Source organism: Mobula hypostoma, chromosome 11 (assembly GCF_963921235.1).
Source record: "Mobula hypostoma chromosome 11, sMobHyp1.1, whole genome shotgun sequence".
Lineage (NCBI taxonomy): Eukaryota > Metazoa > Chordata > Chondrichthyes > Myliobatiformes > Myliobatidae > Mobula > Mobula hypostoma.
Genome location: NC_086107.1, coordinates 17,385,897 through 17,403,388, shown reverse-complemented (window position 1 = coordinate 17,403,388; position 17,492 = coordinate 17,385,897). Strand labels below are relative to the sequence as shown.

General features: G+C 42.6%; 1 protein-coding gene across 12 annotated transcripts in view; it reads right to left on the bottom strand.

The window, feature by feature from the left end:
- nav2a (neuron navigator 2a) overlaps positions 1 to 17,492 on the bottom strand; it is a 1,052,051-nt gene that overhangs the window by 392,025 nt on the left and 642,534 nt on the right. For all 12 annotated transcript variants that reach the window (XM_063061719.1, XM_063061711.1, XM_063061712.1 and 9 more), the window contains exon 3: positions 1,346 to 1,398. In XM_063061719.1, coding sequence (XP_062917789.1) covers positions 1,346 to 1,398 — 53 coding nt within the window. The remainder of the gene's footprint in view (positions 1 to 1,345; positions 1,399 to 17,492) is intronic.

Below are 17,492 nucleotides of genomic sequence, written 5' to 3'. Positions count from 1 at the left end.
CGAGTTCTCAGGTGATGCTTTGTCTTAGTTTGGAGAAAATCTGAAGTTGAACTCTTGATCGTCGATTTGATTTCGAGAAAAGGTTGGGTTCTTTTGCCCGCTATTATCATCTGATTTGAGTTAACTAATATGGTTTCCTTCCTATTTTCATTTAAATGGATTTGAGTTGGCGGATTGATGTTTTTCTTTTTTGGAAGTTTGTATGACGTGACGTACAGCTCCGGGGTTGTGCTCCCAATGGGTTTATTTTTTTTCTGTTTTTTTTTTAAAAGTTAGTAGGGGTTCTTTTTTTTCCTCTCTTTTTTTCCCCAAAAAAATATTCTTCACGCTTTATTTTTTCTTCTTATTATTGATATATTGCTTAGCTTTGTTTATCAGTTATTTGCTAATTTAATTCTTTATTGTACATATTGACATATTGACTTGATTATTTTTATGTATTTTTTGTTGATCTTTAATAATAATTAATAAATAAGATTTTAAAAATGAAAATGAAATAAACAAATAAATAATGCTTAGTCCAGACCAGCTTCAGTTAAAAACTTACCTGCTCCTAATAGCTATCCTCTATTTATGCTGATCACAAGAAGATCACCCAGGTCACAATGCAGAAGTGAATTAATGGTGACGATCTCCTCAGCTAAAGAGGACTGCATCCCTCCATCCAGTAACAGAGAGTGGGGTTTTAACAGTTGGGCTTGCTATGCTTCCTCACAGAATTTCACCACTGAAACCTCCAAGTTTTCCCTTTTGCTTATTTATACATTCACCATCTATCCAGGCATGTGAGCATGACAGTCATTTATTTCTTGCTCTTTGAGTCAGCACATCGGTCATCTCATCTCTGACTCTCCAACTAACTTTAAGTTGATTTTCCATTCTTGCCTCAGACATAGCAATCCTAAATGGGGATCAGGAGTAGGTTCTTTTGTCAGTCGTAAAGCTTTAAGGTTCTATTGCTACATTTGTTTTACCTCAGCCACTAATTATCAGAATGCAAACCCAAACTAGAAGATAAACAGATCATTCTGAAAAATGGATCAATCAGACAAAAGATAGTTTGTGTACATTAATACAACAAAGGGAATATTAGTATCCTTGAAATTTTCACAACAATCTTGACAGGCCTAATGTTTTATTCTGTCTGAAATATTACTCACATGATAATCCAAACAAATGATGAACTAGGTTGTTTTATTTGGATTAAAGTACCTCAGCTCACCAATTTTGACTCAAGCTAGATTACTTGAAAACCTATTACAGTCAAACTGTTCTGAAAATAAACCTTTCTAAAATAAGAGACCAACGTCTGAAAGGCAAGAGGAAAAGAAAACAGGCCACTTACCATCTGTGATCGATTCTTCGGACAGCCATTGATATCTTCAATCTTTTCATTCGCTGAAATAAAAAGAAAATAATCCTTGTAGCATATTCAATGCAGAAAACTTGGGCTTACAACGACAAGCAGTCTGAGGTAATGGCTGAGTAAAATTTGTTGGTAAAGGATCAAGCAACAAGCAAGTGTAACAAGGCAGTGAATACTCATCAGCAATATGCACAACTTTCTGCTGGGTAGTGCCTACCCACCCCACAGCAGCTGAGGAGCAAGGTCATCCTCTAAAAGCAGACAAGTGTATGACAGCCTTTAACCCTTTCTGAGCCCATTACTATACAAGTCTTTCTGCACTGCCAGCTGACAAGAACCCCATTGGTAGTGGGTCAAGCTTGCTACGATGACATGAGCAGCATTAAGGTTTCATAAGCACTCTAGGAAGAATCAGATTCAGGTTTCATATCAGTGGCTTATGTCTTGAAGTTTGTTAACTTTACGGCAGCAGTACGATGAAATACATGATAAATAAATATAAAGAAAAACTGAATTACATTAATATATATATACAAGTTAAAGTAAGTAGTGCAAAAAATACAGAAATAAAATGTAGTGAGGTAGTGCTCATGGGTTCAATGTCCACTTAGAAATCGGATGGCAGAGGGGAAGAAGCCATTCCTGAATTGTTGAGTGTGTGCCTTCAGACTTCTGTACCTCCTTCCCAACAGTAACAATGAGAAGAGGGCATATCCTGAGTGGTGGGGGTGGGGGTCCTTAATATGGATGCCGTCTTTCTGAAACACCGCTCCCAAGGCGCAGAAAGTCTAAGCGGGCTCAGATGGAAATAACATTAAGCGTCAGTGTAATTAGCTGCTGGAGTTACAGGGTGTTGTTTGTCTCTTGCTGTTGCCCTTGCCGATCCTAACCTGCTGCCCATTATTAAACCATTGCCAAGGATTATTTGGATTGACGGCCTTTTCCAAACTATGTTGTCACTTGCCTGCACATAATGGCACAGGCCCAAGGTGATGTACGGTGAGAAATACAGCAGACGCAATCTCAATGGCTCTCCACATGGCCTTAGACCACCTGGACAACACAAACACCTACGTCAGGATGCTGTTCATCGACTATAGCTTAGCATTAAATACCATCATTCCCACAATCCTGATTGAGAAGTTGCAGAACCTGCGCCTCTGTATGTCCTTCTGCAATTGGATCCTCGACTTCCTAACTGGAAGACCAAAATCTGTGTGGATTGGTGATAACATCTCCTCCTTGCTAACGATCAACACTGGTGCACCTCAGGAGTGTGTGCTTAGCCCACTGCTCTACTCTCTATATACAGACGACTGTGTGGCTAGGCATAGCTCAAATACCATCTATAAGTTTGCTGACGATACAACCATTGTTGGTAGAATCTCAGGTGGTGACGAGAAGGTGTACAGGAGTGAGATATGCCAACTAGTGGAATGGTGCCACAACAACAACCTGGCACTCAACGTCAGTAAGACAAAAGAGCTGATTGTGGACTTCAGGAATGGTAAGACAAAGGAACACATACCAATCTTCAAAGAGGGATCAGAAGTGGAGATGTAGAAGAAGGCAAGACAGTGGCTAGACTTCATTCAGAATTTGAAGGGATTTGGCATGTCAACAAATACACTCAAAAACTTCTATAGGTGTACCATGGAGAGCATTCTGACAGGCTGCATCACTGTCTGGTTTTTGGGGGGGTGGTGGGGGCTACTGCACAGGACCAAAAGAAGCTGCAGAGGGTTGTAAATCTAGTCAGCTCCATCTTGGGTACTAGCCTACAAAGTACCCAGGACATCTTCAGGAAGCTGTGTCGCAGAAAGGCAGTGTCCATTATTAAGGATCTCCAGCACCCAGGGCATGCCCTTTTCTCACTGTTACCGTCAGGTAGGAGGTACTGAAGCCTGAAGGCACACACTCAGCGATTCAGGAACAGCTTCTTCCCCTCTGCCATCGAATTCCTAAATGGACATTGAACCCTTGGACACTACCTCACTTTTTTTTTTAAAAACATACAATACTTCTGTGTTTTGCACATTAAAAAAAAATCTATTTAATATACGTATACTGTAGTTGACTTATTTATTCTTTTTTTTTCTCTTCTATATGATGTATTGCATTGAACTGCTGTGGCTGCTAAGTTAACAAACTTCACGTCACCTGCCAGTGATAAAAAACCTGACTCTGATTCTTCTTATTTGATAATAATTTACTTTGAACTTTAAAGTTTCATCTGCAACCCTGTAGCTCTCTATGACCCCCATGCTCCTCCAACTTCTGCCTCATGCACATTCCTAATCTTCATTTCTCCAACACTAGTGACTCCCTAAGCTGGGTCCAGGAATTCCCTTCCTAAAAGTCTGCATCACTCCTTTTTCCCTTTACAGTGAATCTTAAAATATCCCTTTAGAACAGAGATGAAAAGGAATTTCTTCAGTCAGAGGGAAGTGAATCTACGGAATTCATTGCCACAGATGGCTGTGGAGGCCACGTCACTAGGTATATTTAAAAAGGAGATTGATAGGTTCTTGATTAGTCAGGGTGTCAAAGGTTACTGACAGAAGGCAGGAGAATGGGGTTGAGAAGCCACTATTGAATAAGCAGACTCATTGGGCTAAATGTCCTAATTCTGCTCCTTTGCCTTTTGGTCTTATCTCTTTCTGACTATGGTTTCAGTCATCTCTTTCAAAATCAAAGAGTCAGAGAGTCACACCATATAGAAACAGACCCTTTGGCCCAACTGAGGACTACAGTTCCCATTTAGCTAGCATAATGCTTTATAGCGCAACTGACTGGGGTTCAATTCCTGCCGCTGTCTCTGAGGAGCTGCACATTCTCCCTGTGGGCTTGTGTGTTTCCTCCGGAAGTAGTATGGGTTAGCAAGTTGAGGGCATGCTATGTTGGCACTGGAAGCATGGTGGCACTTGTGGGCTGCCCCCAGCACATCCTTGACTATGTTGGTCATTGACACAAATGACACATTTCACTCTGTTTCCAGGTTCATATTAAACTAAACTTTCTTTCTAATCTAGTTCTATTTGCCTGCATTTGGCCGATATCGCTCTGAAGCTTTTCTATCATTTTACTTGGTTCTTCTCCTTTGACGTGCCTCAGGAAGTTTAAAAGAGTTATTGTTGCAGACACAGCTACTTAAATGGTTTCAAATATTATTTTCTCGCTTCACACCTCTCCCACTGGTTGGGAAGGACACAAGTGGAAAAATACAGTGGATCTCAGAGGAGACAGTTGCCATCTGAATTCAATAAAATGATAAGACCATAAGACCATTAGACATAGGAGCAGAATTAGGCCGTTTGACCCAGTGAATTCTCACCACCACTCCATCATGGCTAATTTATTATCCCACCCCCATTCTTCTGCCTTCTCCCTGTAACCTTTGATGTCCTGATTAATCAATACCTTATCAATCTCTGCCTGAAATATACCCAATGACTTGGCCTGCACAGCTATCTGTGGCAAGTATTTCCACAGATTCACCACCCTCTGGCTAAGGGGCCCAAAACTGCTGACAGTACTCTGAGTTTTGCCTTATGAAGCCTCAGCATTACATCCTTGCTTTTGTATTCTTGTCCTCTCGAAATAAATGCTAGCTCTGCATTCGTCTTCCTTACTACTGACTCAGTCTGCAAGTTAACCACGAGGCAATCTTCTTGAAGGCTCCGAAATTCCTTTGCACCTCAGATTTTTTAAGTTCCTTCCCATTTAGAAAGTAGTGCATGCCTTTATTCCTTCTACCACAGTGCATGACCATTCACTTCCATACACTATATTGCACCTGTAACTTCTTTGCCCATTCTCCCAATCTGTCTAAAGTCCATCTGCAGATACCCTACTCTCCTCCACCTATCTTCATATTGTCCATAAACATGGCCACAAAGCCATCAACTCCTTCATCCAAATTATTGATATATAATATGAAAAGAAGGGGTCCCAATACCGATACTAGCGAAACACCACTAGTCACCACCGGCAGACCACATCTGTATAAATGAAAATACCAACAACTGCAGATACTAGAAATACGAAATAAAAAGTAACTGCTGGAGACACTCAATCAATATCTGCGGAAGGAGGACAGGAGTTGCACAGCACAGGAAGGGTGTCTTTGGACTCTCACGTCCTTGCCAACCATTTTGCCCATTCTCACTCATCCCACCTACCCACATTAGGACCATATCCTTCTCTGCCTTTCCTGTTTACGTGTCTGTGGAAAAAGGGAAGAGATGAGAAAGCCATGCTGGCGATAGGGAGAGAAAGCCAACTTTTAAAAGTGTAGCGTTAAGAGATATTCTGTATATCCTGATTCAGTTCAAGATGGCATTCAGAGTTTAGAAGTTGGTTAAGAAACAGGGCTAAAAGCTTCAATACCCACAGTTTGTTGATGTGCGGACAGGGTGGACAATGACCTCAAGAGTGGTGAGAACTTACAGCTAATAATGTCACCATGACTGTCTCAAAAGACAAATGGGGAAAAAAAAACATTGTTCTTCAGCCTTCCAGCTTGCAGATAACAATATGAACGTAGAACAATATTGTAGGAGCTATGTAGCTATTTTCTGTTGCCCGTTTTATGGGTTGCAGTAATTTGTTACATGGGTCGGGGTGTGGTTGAAGCAAATGAGTGTAGTCATGTGTTCACACTTTGTCTCTGTTAGTTTGAGTTAGCCATAGGGAGTGAGCCAGGGATGATATTTGTTTGTTGACCGCTAATTACGTTTAATTATGCTAATTTTAACACTAATTACTCTTATTCCATTACATTGCTAATTTAGTTTCGTTAATATCTAATGTCACGATAAGATCGTTCGTCTTTGCTGGTTTCATGATAAAGGATCGAGTGTACTTTTTTCCAACTTGGAACTCAGTACAGTATTTGGAAGTGTACATCGTACATAGAGTGTCAACACCTGTACTCAGCCTCTCGGCATTTTGGTTTGTTTTCAAGTAACTGCTACAAATATGATGTGTCTCATGCTGCAGGATTTTTGCAAGCAATATTCAACTCAGCCATTATATTATTCATGATGTGTCATCAGTTGCATTTTTTCATAACGACAAAAGCGTTATACCTTTCAACACATTACACGTGCAATGCTGAGTACAAAAGTAAAATTCATTTCCTGCCTTCTCTTCTTTTCTATTCCCTCACCCCCTCTGTGTCAGTCTCTCTGCTTTCACCTTACACCCATTCAATCTTTCTTTCTTTGCACAGCTGAAGCCCAAACCCAACTGTCACGCTGACTTATCTGATGGCTGCACATCAATTTTATCACCTTTTTCCCCCAAGAAGTTTCCCTGTAGATCTCTTTATTAGTGTCACTATTACCTTATTGATGCATTTTACAGGTGTCAGCCGTGCATTAGTATAGCATCCTTACCTCTTGAATCATAAAACATGTGGTTTTAAGTCTCAAGTGACTCTAGAAAAACAATCTTGAGTTACATCGCAGTGAAGGAATGCTACACTGTCAGAGGTGCTGCCCTTCAGTATTAAACAGGACCTTGCATCGCTTTGTCGAGCATCTTTGCTCTATCCGCCACAACAAGTGCGATTTCCCAGTGGCCATCCATTTTAATTCTACTTCCCATTCCCATTCTGACGTGTCTGTCCATGGCCTCCTCTGCTGCCAGAATGAGGCCAATCTCACTTGAAGAAACACCTCATATTCTGCTGGGACAGCCTCCAATTTGATCTTATGAACATCAATTTCTCTAATTTCTGGTAATTTCTTGCCCCTCCCCTTCTGTCCTTTCCCATTCCCACACTCTGGATCGCCTCTTTCCCCTTCCTTTTTCCTTACCTTCCCATCACCTCCCTCTGCAATTTTCCCCTCTTCATTCCCTTTCTCCTATGGTCAACTCTCCTCTGTTAAATTCCTTCTTCTTCAGCCCATTCCCCTCTTCCACTTATCACCTTCCAGCTTTTCACTTCATCCCCTTCCCCCTCACCTGGCTTCACCTATTACCTGCTAGCTTGTGCTCCTTTCCCTCCCTCCCACCTTCTTATCCTGTCTTCTTCCCCCTTTCCAGTCCTGATGAAGGGTCTCAGCCGAAAACATCAACTGTTTATTCATCTCCATAGATGCTGCCTGACTTGTTGAGTCCTGGCAGCATTTTGTGTGTTGCCCTTAGTCAGGTGGATGTGAAAGACCTCAGTAAGCCCCATTTCCCAATGCTCAGCACTCAGCCAACTGTATTAAAATATACCATTTGGTGATTAAAGTTTGTTGGAACAAATAGTCTGCCGCATTTCCTGCAAAACTCACATCAGCAGAGTACTCAAGAAGACATGAAAGTAACATCATTATTGCAAGTTGTTCTTTTGGGGTGTGAATTGTTGTAAGGGCCAAGTTGAAAACCTTGTGTATATCAGTGAACTCTGGCTTCAAGAGTTTTAGCACTTCAGGTGCTGTTCGTGCAGAGTAGGCATGCACCGTCTGTCTTTCCTGCAAGTGGTTCGGTTTCTTCTCACATCCTAAAGGTGTGCTGGCAGGTATATTGGCTGCTGGAAATTGCCCAAGGGTACTTTTTTTTTGCCCAAGTGTAGGTTAAATGGGAGCTTCTGGACATGATTGAGAGAAATATCACACCTGGTGCAAGGAATTGAGGAAGAGGAGGAAAGGGATTATTTAGATTCGTTCCCTGACAGCTGGCATAGACTCAACGGGCCAAATAGCCTGTTTCTGTGTTGTTATATGTACAAGAGGAGTGACTGAGTGCCTTTATGTACATAGTTTGCAATAATTTTCTAGTCCATAAAGATTTGTGGGCAAGTTGTAGCAAGCCACATTAGATCACAAGACACAGCAGCACAATTTGTCCATTTGGCTCATCAGTTCTGCTCCACCATTCCATCATGGCTAATTTATTAACCCTCTCAAACCCATTCTCCTGTCTTTTTCCCGTAAGTTTTGACACACTTACAAATCAAGAACCTATCAACCTCCGCTTTAGATACACATAATGACTTGACCTCCACAACCAGCTGTGGCAATGAATTCCACAGATTCACCACCCTCTGGCTAAAGAAATTCCTCATTTCTGTTCTGAAGGGACGTTCTTGTAATTCTGAGGTGGTTCCCTCTGGTCCTAGACTCCCCCACTATAGGAAACATCCTCTCTATCTAGGCTAGGGGTTCCCAAACTTCTTTTATGCCAGACCAATACCATTAAGCAAGAGGTCTGTGAGGAACCCCTGAAGGCCCTTCAATAGAGGTTTCAATAAGATCCCCTTTGCTCACGTTCATATATTCTGAAAGTGAAAAAGCATAAACTAAAAGATCAAAACATGAGTGATATGATGCAATTGAGTTTATTTCAGTCATTTAACAAGTGATGTTATCTTGAAGCTGGGGGAACTACAACAATAAAGCAAACAGCCAATGTCACTGGAGTAGAAAGTCAGTGGGAAATGACAACATGCACTGATACAGCATTGTGTGGGAGAACTGTGGCAACTGGTTCCTGCAATACTGAGAAAGACTTTTTGTCTACAAACTTGATGCATTTGTTGGTGCAAAGAGCACACTTAATTACCCTTTGTGTGGTTGTGCACACTTAGCTAGAATTTAAAATGTAATATTTTCAATTTGGTGAAAAACTGCTGTATATTGCACCAACGGCAAATCAGAAAAAAGATCACAAATTTGGCCAGATTCCTGTGGGAAAGAGCGTTTGGGTGGCTTATACTAAGAAATCAGAGCTTAACTAGGATTTGCGCAATTCCTGATGGGGCCATTTTGCTTCACAACAATCAGGGGAAAGCCTCACTCATATGTCATCCACACCGTAACAACTCACAGCTGAGGAGACCGAGGCTGCAAGAAAAAGGAAATCAGTCTCCACATTCACTCAAAATGCCATGCAAGTCTTGGTCAATGAGGTACAGGCCTGGAAGGAGAGCCTTTGCCCTGGGGAGTGGGGAATTGGATCGAGTATGTACAGTACATTTCAAAAGGTTGGCATGTTGTGGTTACAGAAGAGTCCGCCAAGAATCCCAACACAGTAGAGAAATGTTGAAAGCAAGAGGAGTTCCTACTCATACAATGCAGATCAAAGTGAATACTATTTACACCTGCAGTATGGAAGTTGACGCCCAGGCTAGCCGACGTTGGGACCCCAAACTCCAGGCTTGGGCTCTGGGTTTGCTGACCGACTGGCCCTCATGCCTCCTGCCTGCATGGACATCCGATTCTGGGTCCCTCCGACCTGAGACAGGCTACTATCCATGGATGTTCTTCGTCACCCGACCATGCTGGTGGCTTTTCAGTGCAGATGTCCTTCATTACCCAACCACATTACTGGACTTCAAACGTGCAGCAGAGGTCTGATCTCTAACTCCATGTCCCTAAACCCTAATCAGACCCCTATTCCTGCATATCACTGTCCCCAAGCCTTAACCTGACCCCAACTCCCCTCTCTATCCCCAAAACCACAACTTGCATGTCGCCTTGAGTTCTCCTCTGTCTCCTCAGCTGTGGGTTGCTTCAGTGTGGCTGACCATCCCTATGAACCTAGAAAAATAACTCTTATCAGGATGAAGGAATGATGTGTCCTTCCTAAAACATGGGAATTATTCTGAGGAGATTCTTCACATAACACAGCAAAATCCATACTCTGAGGGAGTGCAAAGCCTTTCTGTCCATAAATAGGTCTGGGTTCATAGTGGAGATCCCTACAGTGACACAAATACAGTCAACAGCTGCCTGCACTGCTGGAAGATCCCTGAAATCCCAATGCAACCAATATTATAGTTGTTCATCAAAGCAAATGAAATCATTTCTCTCTAAATGCAGAGGCAGAATATCCTCTGTACTGCAGCAATGGATCTGCTGCATTAGGTTGGAAAGTTCCTGCTACAAATAATTTGAGAGTTAAAGTACACCTTGATCTCAGCTGGCGTAACTGTGCAGTCAAAATTCCCTCAGCAAATTCTCCAAGATTAGATTCTTCATTACCGACTTGTCCTTGCTTCTTGTCCCAAGGACCTAAGCCCTGCTCTGAGTGATCAGCCGCGGTATAACGCCACCCCCAGTAACAGAGTGTGCTGCCAGGTGTGATAATCCTGAGGCAGCCGAACAACTGCCCTCTCAGCAGCTAAATGGTGATTGCTGCAGCCTGCAGTCAGTTCTGAAGCCGCAGTCAGACTTCCTAACATCTGCAAAGAGTCCCTTTAAGCATTCAGCCAATGCACAAGCCAGAATGCTCACTCCTAGTTCAACTGAAACTGTTCCCTAATGCCCATGGTATGAAGCATTTAGCGTCAATTAACACTGGCATGGATATAACATTGTGGTATGTAACCAGTGTGATCCAGAGAACTTCAGGTGAACTAACACGGATTATATACAAAAGTTCCAAAAGTACCTTGTACAAAATGTATCTGACAGCCAGGTGGCCGGGGGGGGGGGGGGGGGCGACGTCAGAGGCAAGTTTTTTGAAAAAACAGAGTGGTGAGTGTGTGGAATGCCCTGCTAGGGGCAGTGGTAGAGGCAGATACATTGGGGGCATTTAAGAATCAGAATCAGGTTTATTATCACCGGCATGTGACGTGAAATTTGTTAACTTAACTGCAGCAGTTCAATGCAATACATATCTAGCAGAGAGAGAAAAAAAATAAATTAAATTAAAAATAAATAAACAAGTAAATCAATTATGTATATCGAATAGATTTTTAAAAATGTGCAAAAACAGAAATACTGTATATTAAAAAAAAGTGAGGTAGTGTCCAAAGTTTCAATGTCCATTTAGGAATCGGATGGCAGAGGGGAAGAAGCTGTTCCTAAATCGCTGAGTGTGTGCCTTCAGGCTTCTGTACCTCCTACCTGATGGTAACAGTGAGAAAAGGGCATGCCCTGGGTGCTGGAGGTCCTTAATAATGGACGCTGCCTTTCTGAGAATATAGCATTCTCAGAAAGTATAGTATTCTGAGAATTTCTAAGAATATAGTATTCTTATAGAATATACTGCATATATTGTATTTGTGTGACTGTATATTTACTTGCGACTTATGTGTGCTACATGTGCCTTACGCTCTTGTGCTGTGTATAACTGCTGGTACTGTGTTTTGCACCTTGGCCCCAGAGGAACACTTTCATTTGGCTGCATTCTTGGGTATTCATGTATCGTTGAAGGATAATTACGCTCAAACTCAAAATTTAAGGCGCTACATAATACTTTATACTTTATTGTCGCCAAACAATTGATACTAGAACGTACAATCATCACAGCGATATTTGATTTTGATTTGATTTGATTCCAATTGTATCAGCATGAATTGCTAGAACCAGAAGGCCCAACCTCAGAAAAGAAGGCCGTACCTTTAGAACAGACATGAGGATGAATTTCTTTTGCCAGAGGGTGGTAAATCTGTGGAACTGATTACCACAGATGGCTGTGGAAGCCAAATCATTGGGTATATTTAAAGCAGAGGTTGATGGCTTCTTGATTAGTCAGGATGTCAAAAGTTACGGGGAGAAAGCAAGAGAATGGGGTTGAGAAGGATAATAAATTAGCCATGATAGAATGGCAGAACAGGCTTGATGGGCCAAATGGCCTAATTCTGCTCCTATATGTCTTACGGCTTTATTTCATACCACTGATCATTGTCAATCTTTATTTGAAACACCCAAGATCTAAAAGGGTCTTGGCAGTCTGGATGTGGAGGGGGTGAGGACAACAGTAATGAAACAACCAAATATCATATGACATATATCAATGATAATAAACTTGATTGTCTTGTGGGAGAATCCATTTAAGACAAAGATGAGAGGAAAGTTCTTCTCTTAGAGTCAAACAACAGGAATTCTGCAGATGCTGGAAATTCAAGCAACATACATCAAAGTTGCTGGTGAACGCAGCAGGCCAAGCAGCATCTATAGGAAGAGGTACAGTCGACGTTTCAGGCCGAGACCCTTCGTCAGGACTAACTGAAGGAAGAGTGAGTAAGGGATTTGAAAGCTGGAGGGGGAGGGGGAGATGCAAAATGATAGGAGAAGACAGGAGGGGGAGGGATGGAGCCGAGAGCTGGACAGGTGATAGGCAGAAGGGGATACGAAAGGATCATGGGACAGGAGGTCCGGGAAGAAAGACGGGGGGGGGGGTGACCCAGAGGATGGGCAAGAGGTATATTCAGAGGGACAGAGGGAGAAAAAGGAGAGTGAGAGAAAGAATGTGTGCATTAAAAAGAGTAACAGATGGGGTACGAGGGGGAGGTGGGGCCTAGCGGAAGTTAGAGAAGTCAATGTTCATGCCATCAGGTTGGAGGCTACCCAGACGGAATATAAGGTGTTGTTCCTCCAACCTGAGTGTGGCTTCATCTTTACAGTAGAGGAGGCCGTGGATAGACATGTCAGAATGGGAATGGGATGTGGAATTAAAATGTGTGGCCACTGGGAGATCCTGCTTTCTCTGGCGGACAGAGCGTAGATGTTCAGCAAAGCGGTCTCCCAGTCTGCGTCGGGTCTCACCAATATATAAAAGGCCACATCGGGAGCACCGGACGCAGTATATCACCCCAGTCGACTCACAGGTGAAGTGATGCCTCACCTGGAAGGACTGTTTGGGGCCCTGAATGGTGGTAAGGGAGGAAGTGTAAGGGCATGTGTAGCACTTGTTCCGCTTACACGGATAAGTGCCAGGAGGGAGATCAGTGGGGAGGGATGGGGGGGACGAATGGACAAGGGAGTTGTGTAGGGAGCGATCCCTGCGGAATGCAGAGAGAGGCGGGGAGGGAAAGATATGCTTAGTGGTGGGATCCCGTTGGAGGTGGCGGAAGTTACGGAGAATAATATGTTGGACCCGGAGGCTGGTGGGGTGGTAGGTGAGGACCAGGGGAACCCTATTCCTAGTGGGGTGGTGGGAGGATGGAGTGAGAGCAGATGTACGTGAAATGGGGGAGATGCGTTTAAGAGCAGAGTTGATAGTGGAGGAAGGGAAGCCCCTTTCTTTAAAAAATGAAGACATCTCCCTCGTCCTAGAATGAAAAGCCTCATCCTGAGAGCAGATGCGGCGGAGACGGAGGAATTGCGAGAAGGGGATGGCGTTTTTGCAAGAGACAGGGTGAGAAGAGGAATAGTCCAGATAGTTGTGAGAGTCAGTAGGCTTATAGTAGACATCAGTGGATAAGCTGTCTCCAGAGGCAGAGACAGAAAGATCTAGAAAGGGGAGGGAGGTGTCAGAAATGGACCAGGTAAACTTGAGGGCAGGGTGAAAGTTGGAGGCAAAGTTAATAAAGTCAACGAGTTCTGCATGCGTGCAGGAAGCAGCGCCAATGCAGTCGTCGATGTAGCGAAGGAAAAGTGGGGGACAGATACCAGAATAGGCACGGAACATAGATTGTTCCACAAACCCAACAAAAAGGCAGGCATAGCTAGGACCCATACGGGTGCCCATAGCTACACCTTTAGTTTGGAGGAAATGGGAGGAGCAAAAGGAGAAATTATTAAGAGTAAGGACTAATTCTGCTAGACGGAGCAGAGTGGTGGTAGAGGGGAACTGATTAGGTCTGGAATCCAAAAAGAAGCGTAGAGCTTTGAGACCTTCCTGATGGGGGATGGAAGTATATAAGGACTGGACATCCATGGTGAAAATAAAGCGGTGGGGGCCAGGGAACTTAAAATCATCGAAAAGTTTAAGAGCGTGAGAAGTGTCACGAACATAGGTCGGAGAGTCACGAGTCTTTGGAACTTTCTTCTTCAAAGGGCAATTTAAGCAAGGTTTTTGCTTATTTTTCAGGAAGAAGCCAATTCAATAAGCAAACGTATTAAGGATTGACAAGACTGTGGACTTGAAGTTATGGTCAAATTCACCATGATTTTATTAAATGGCAGAGTAAGTCTGCTTTTGGATCCCCTATGTTGGTATGCAATGAGATTGTGAGGGCAGAAGTGGCTGCTCAGAGGGAGAAGTGGCTGCACGTTTTTCTGTGTATGGCCCCCATGTTCCTCTACGGTATAAATGCCAGCAGAAGTATCAATGGTATGTGGCACAATGACTCACTGGCCATTGAGTATCGCCAATGTATGATCAGTGTTCTTTATGTACAATCCAATTGCAGGAGCTGGCGATCTGAAATAAAAGCACTAGAACTTCTCAATTGTAAGAACGCAACTGTGGAGAATGAAAAAGAGTTAATATTTCAAGTTAAAAAACTTTTATCAGAAATTTTTCTACATACGTCAGTCAATCATTTCTTGCCAGTCACCTTTTGCATAGTTACCTAGCGTACCTAGCACCTAGTGTACCCTTATGTACTATGTTCCCTCCAAGCTGTGCGCGTGTGCGCGCACAAACACGTTTTTCAACCAGCACAGGAAAGAAATTAATGTGCGCACAAAAGGTTAGTTACCTAAAATAATGTATTAATTAATAATTATACTTATTCAAAATAACCTTTTAGCTAAATGTTTCTGTTAACTAGTTAGTCGGTTTTTCAAATGCCACAATGCATGTCACTAATTTACGTCACCTCACCTTTCCTGTTCCGGTTTGTACAGCTGCATCACGATGGCAGCCATCTTTGGCGGACAGTGTTCATATTGTAAAGTTTACAAAGATCTGTTTCAAATCCTGTAGATAGCTTACTAGGTTTTTATTGAAAAAAATATTGATTCACTATGTCAAATTCAAAAGAAGCGAAGGGCGGGAAGCGCAAATGAACTTTGCATGTTTTAAGTGATGTCTTTGATGAACATCACTTTGAAGTAACTTTACAGATTTTAAGTGACGTCTTTGATGAACTGGCTGCACTGTGCAAGATTCTGCAAAAGAGTGGCCTGACACTGATTGATTCACTTCATCTTGCGTGAGGCAAAATTAACAAGATAAGAAAGCAGTATCTGGGAGACAATGTTTCATGAAGTGACAAAGTTAAAGTTTTGCTAAGCCAACACGTGAAGAAAACGTTGCAGTAGATACAAGTTTGCTGTTGACTTTTATAAATAGTCTTTGTGTTCATTTAGAAGAAAGGTTTCCTGAAGATGAGGTACAAGAACGGTCAGCTTTTGATTTCTCCGCAATTGCAGATTGTGACTTCACATTTGGCGATGAACAAGTTAACGCCTTATGTCTAAAATATCATGATTTTCTAGCTGAAGATACTGTAATAGTTAAACGGTTTAGTGACTTCAAATTTTCCGTGCAAGAAAAAAATCAAATCCAAACTGATTTCAAACTTTGCTCAAATGATGGCATTTGTACTTCAAAATGAACAGCTTTGCGACCTTGCACAGTTGATGGACATTGGGGGAACCTTTCTCGCGTCTAGTGTGGACTGTGAGCAAGGTTTTAGCCCAATGAATCAGCTCAAAAACAGGCTGAGAAACTGTTCAGGTGAATGTCATTTGGATATGTTAATGAGAATCAAAAGCTATCAATTGGATGGAAGATCTATTAGTCTAGATAGTTTACAAAGAGTGGGTAAATGCCAAAGACAGGAGAGAGAAAAAAAGTAACTGAGTGACTTAAATATGTACGTTATTTTGTTGTTATTCTGTGCCGTTTTATGTCAAATATTTTATAAACCTACATAAACTGTGCCATGTGTGCATTCAGTGCGCACATACTTTTGTCACAGGAAAACATTTGCACAACATGAGATTTTTGCGCACACTGACTACTAAAAATTGGAGGAAACACCGCTTATGTACATACAATCAGTCTATGTGTATAAGCCAATTCTATGCATAGATAGCCACACAGTTACTTATACATGGTGTTCAATAGGATTGCTTTTATATTTATACTTAATGTGTTTTTTTTTAAGCAGAGTGTCTTTATGCTGCATTGGATCCAGAGTAACAATCATATTGTTCTCCTTTACACTTGTGTACTGAAGAATGACAATAATCAATCTTGAATTTCAAAGTACAAAGTACATTATTATTGCAGTATGTATACTATATACAACCTTGAGATTCGTCTCCTTACAGTCAGGGTGTCAAAAGTTACAGGGAGAAAGCAAGAGAATGGGTCGAGAAGGATAATAAATCAGCCATGATAGAATGGCAGAGCAGGCTCGATGGGCCAAATGGCCTAATTCTGCTCCTATGTCACAAAACACAGAAACCCAGTGGAACCGATTTAAAAAAAAAACTGTCTAACACCCAATCTGCAGGAAAACACAAAATTGTGCAAACGATAAAAGTAAGCAAATAATATTCAGAACTGAAGTTCACAAAAGTGAGTTCACAGCCACGAAGCCAGTCATGACTGCAGCCAGTCCAGGAGCCTGTTATTTATAGGCCACAGCTTCAGTTCAGTGCAGACACGAGTAAACCTCACTGGGCAGTGAGCTGAACCCTGACCCATTCCTTGCCTCTGGCCCCGACATGCTGACCTTTTCAACCTAGCCCTGCAGCTTTGATACATACTCAGGCCCAGGCTGCACTACCTTGATTTGGCCCGCACCCGACCCTTCCAATCTGGCCCAGCACTTACAGACATCCCACCTCTCCCGGAAGCTCCGGGAGTCTCCCGTGTATTAATAGTAGCTCCCTGATGCCCGCAAATTATATACAATATCCCTGAGATCAATATTTTTGAGAGTGAGCAAGCACGAGAGAGAGTGCAAGAGAGAGCGACCACGAGAGAGCGCGCAGGAGAGGGAGAGGGAGAGCGAGTTCGCGCCATGGCAGAGTGTTCCAAAAAGAGAAAATATAAAACGTACGTTACCCCAGACTACACTAAAGTGTACCCCTGCCTAATAGGGGTCAAAAATAATGACAGTGTTGCTCGCTGCACTGTTTGCAACAGTGACTTTTCTGTTGGTGGGTTAAGACTGTAAAAGACTTGTTGAGGTGAGTTTAACAGGTGTCATTCGTTCATTAGCATAGCTAACGTTATTTAAACTAGCTGGCTAGCTGCTAAGGAGCTACTCGATTGCAGACATCCCACCTCTCCCGGAAGTTCCGGGAGTCTCCCGCAAATTGATGGTGCTACCTCCCTGAAATGAGTTTTTGCAGGGTGGGATGTCTGCACTTAAATCAGTCAAACATCCGCTCATTTCTTGTTCTTGAGCCTGGGTTCCACAGCCTTGACTCTGACTTGCTTTGCCTCGGATCTTCCACTTCAAATCAGCTCCAAGCCTGCTAAACATTGGCTTGTA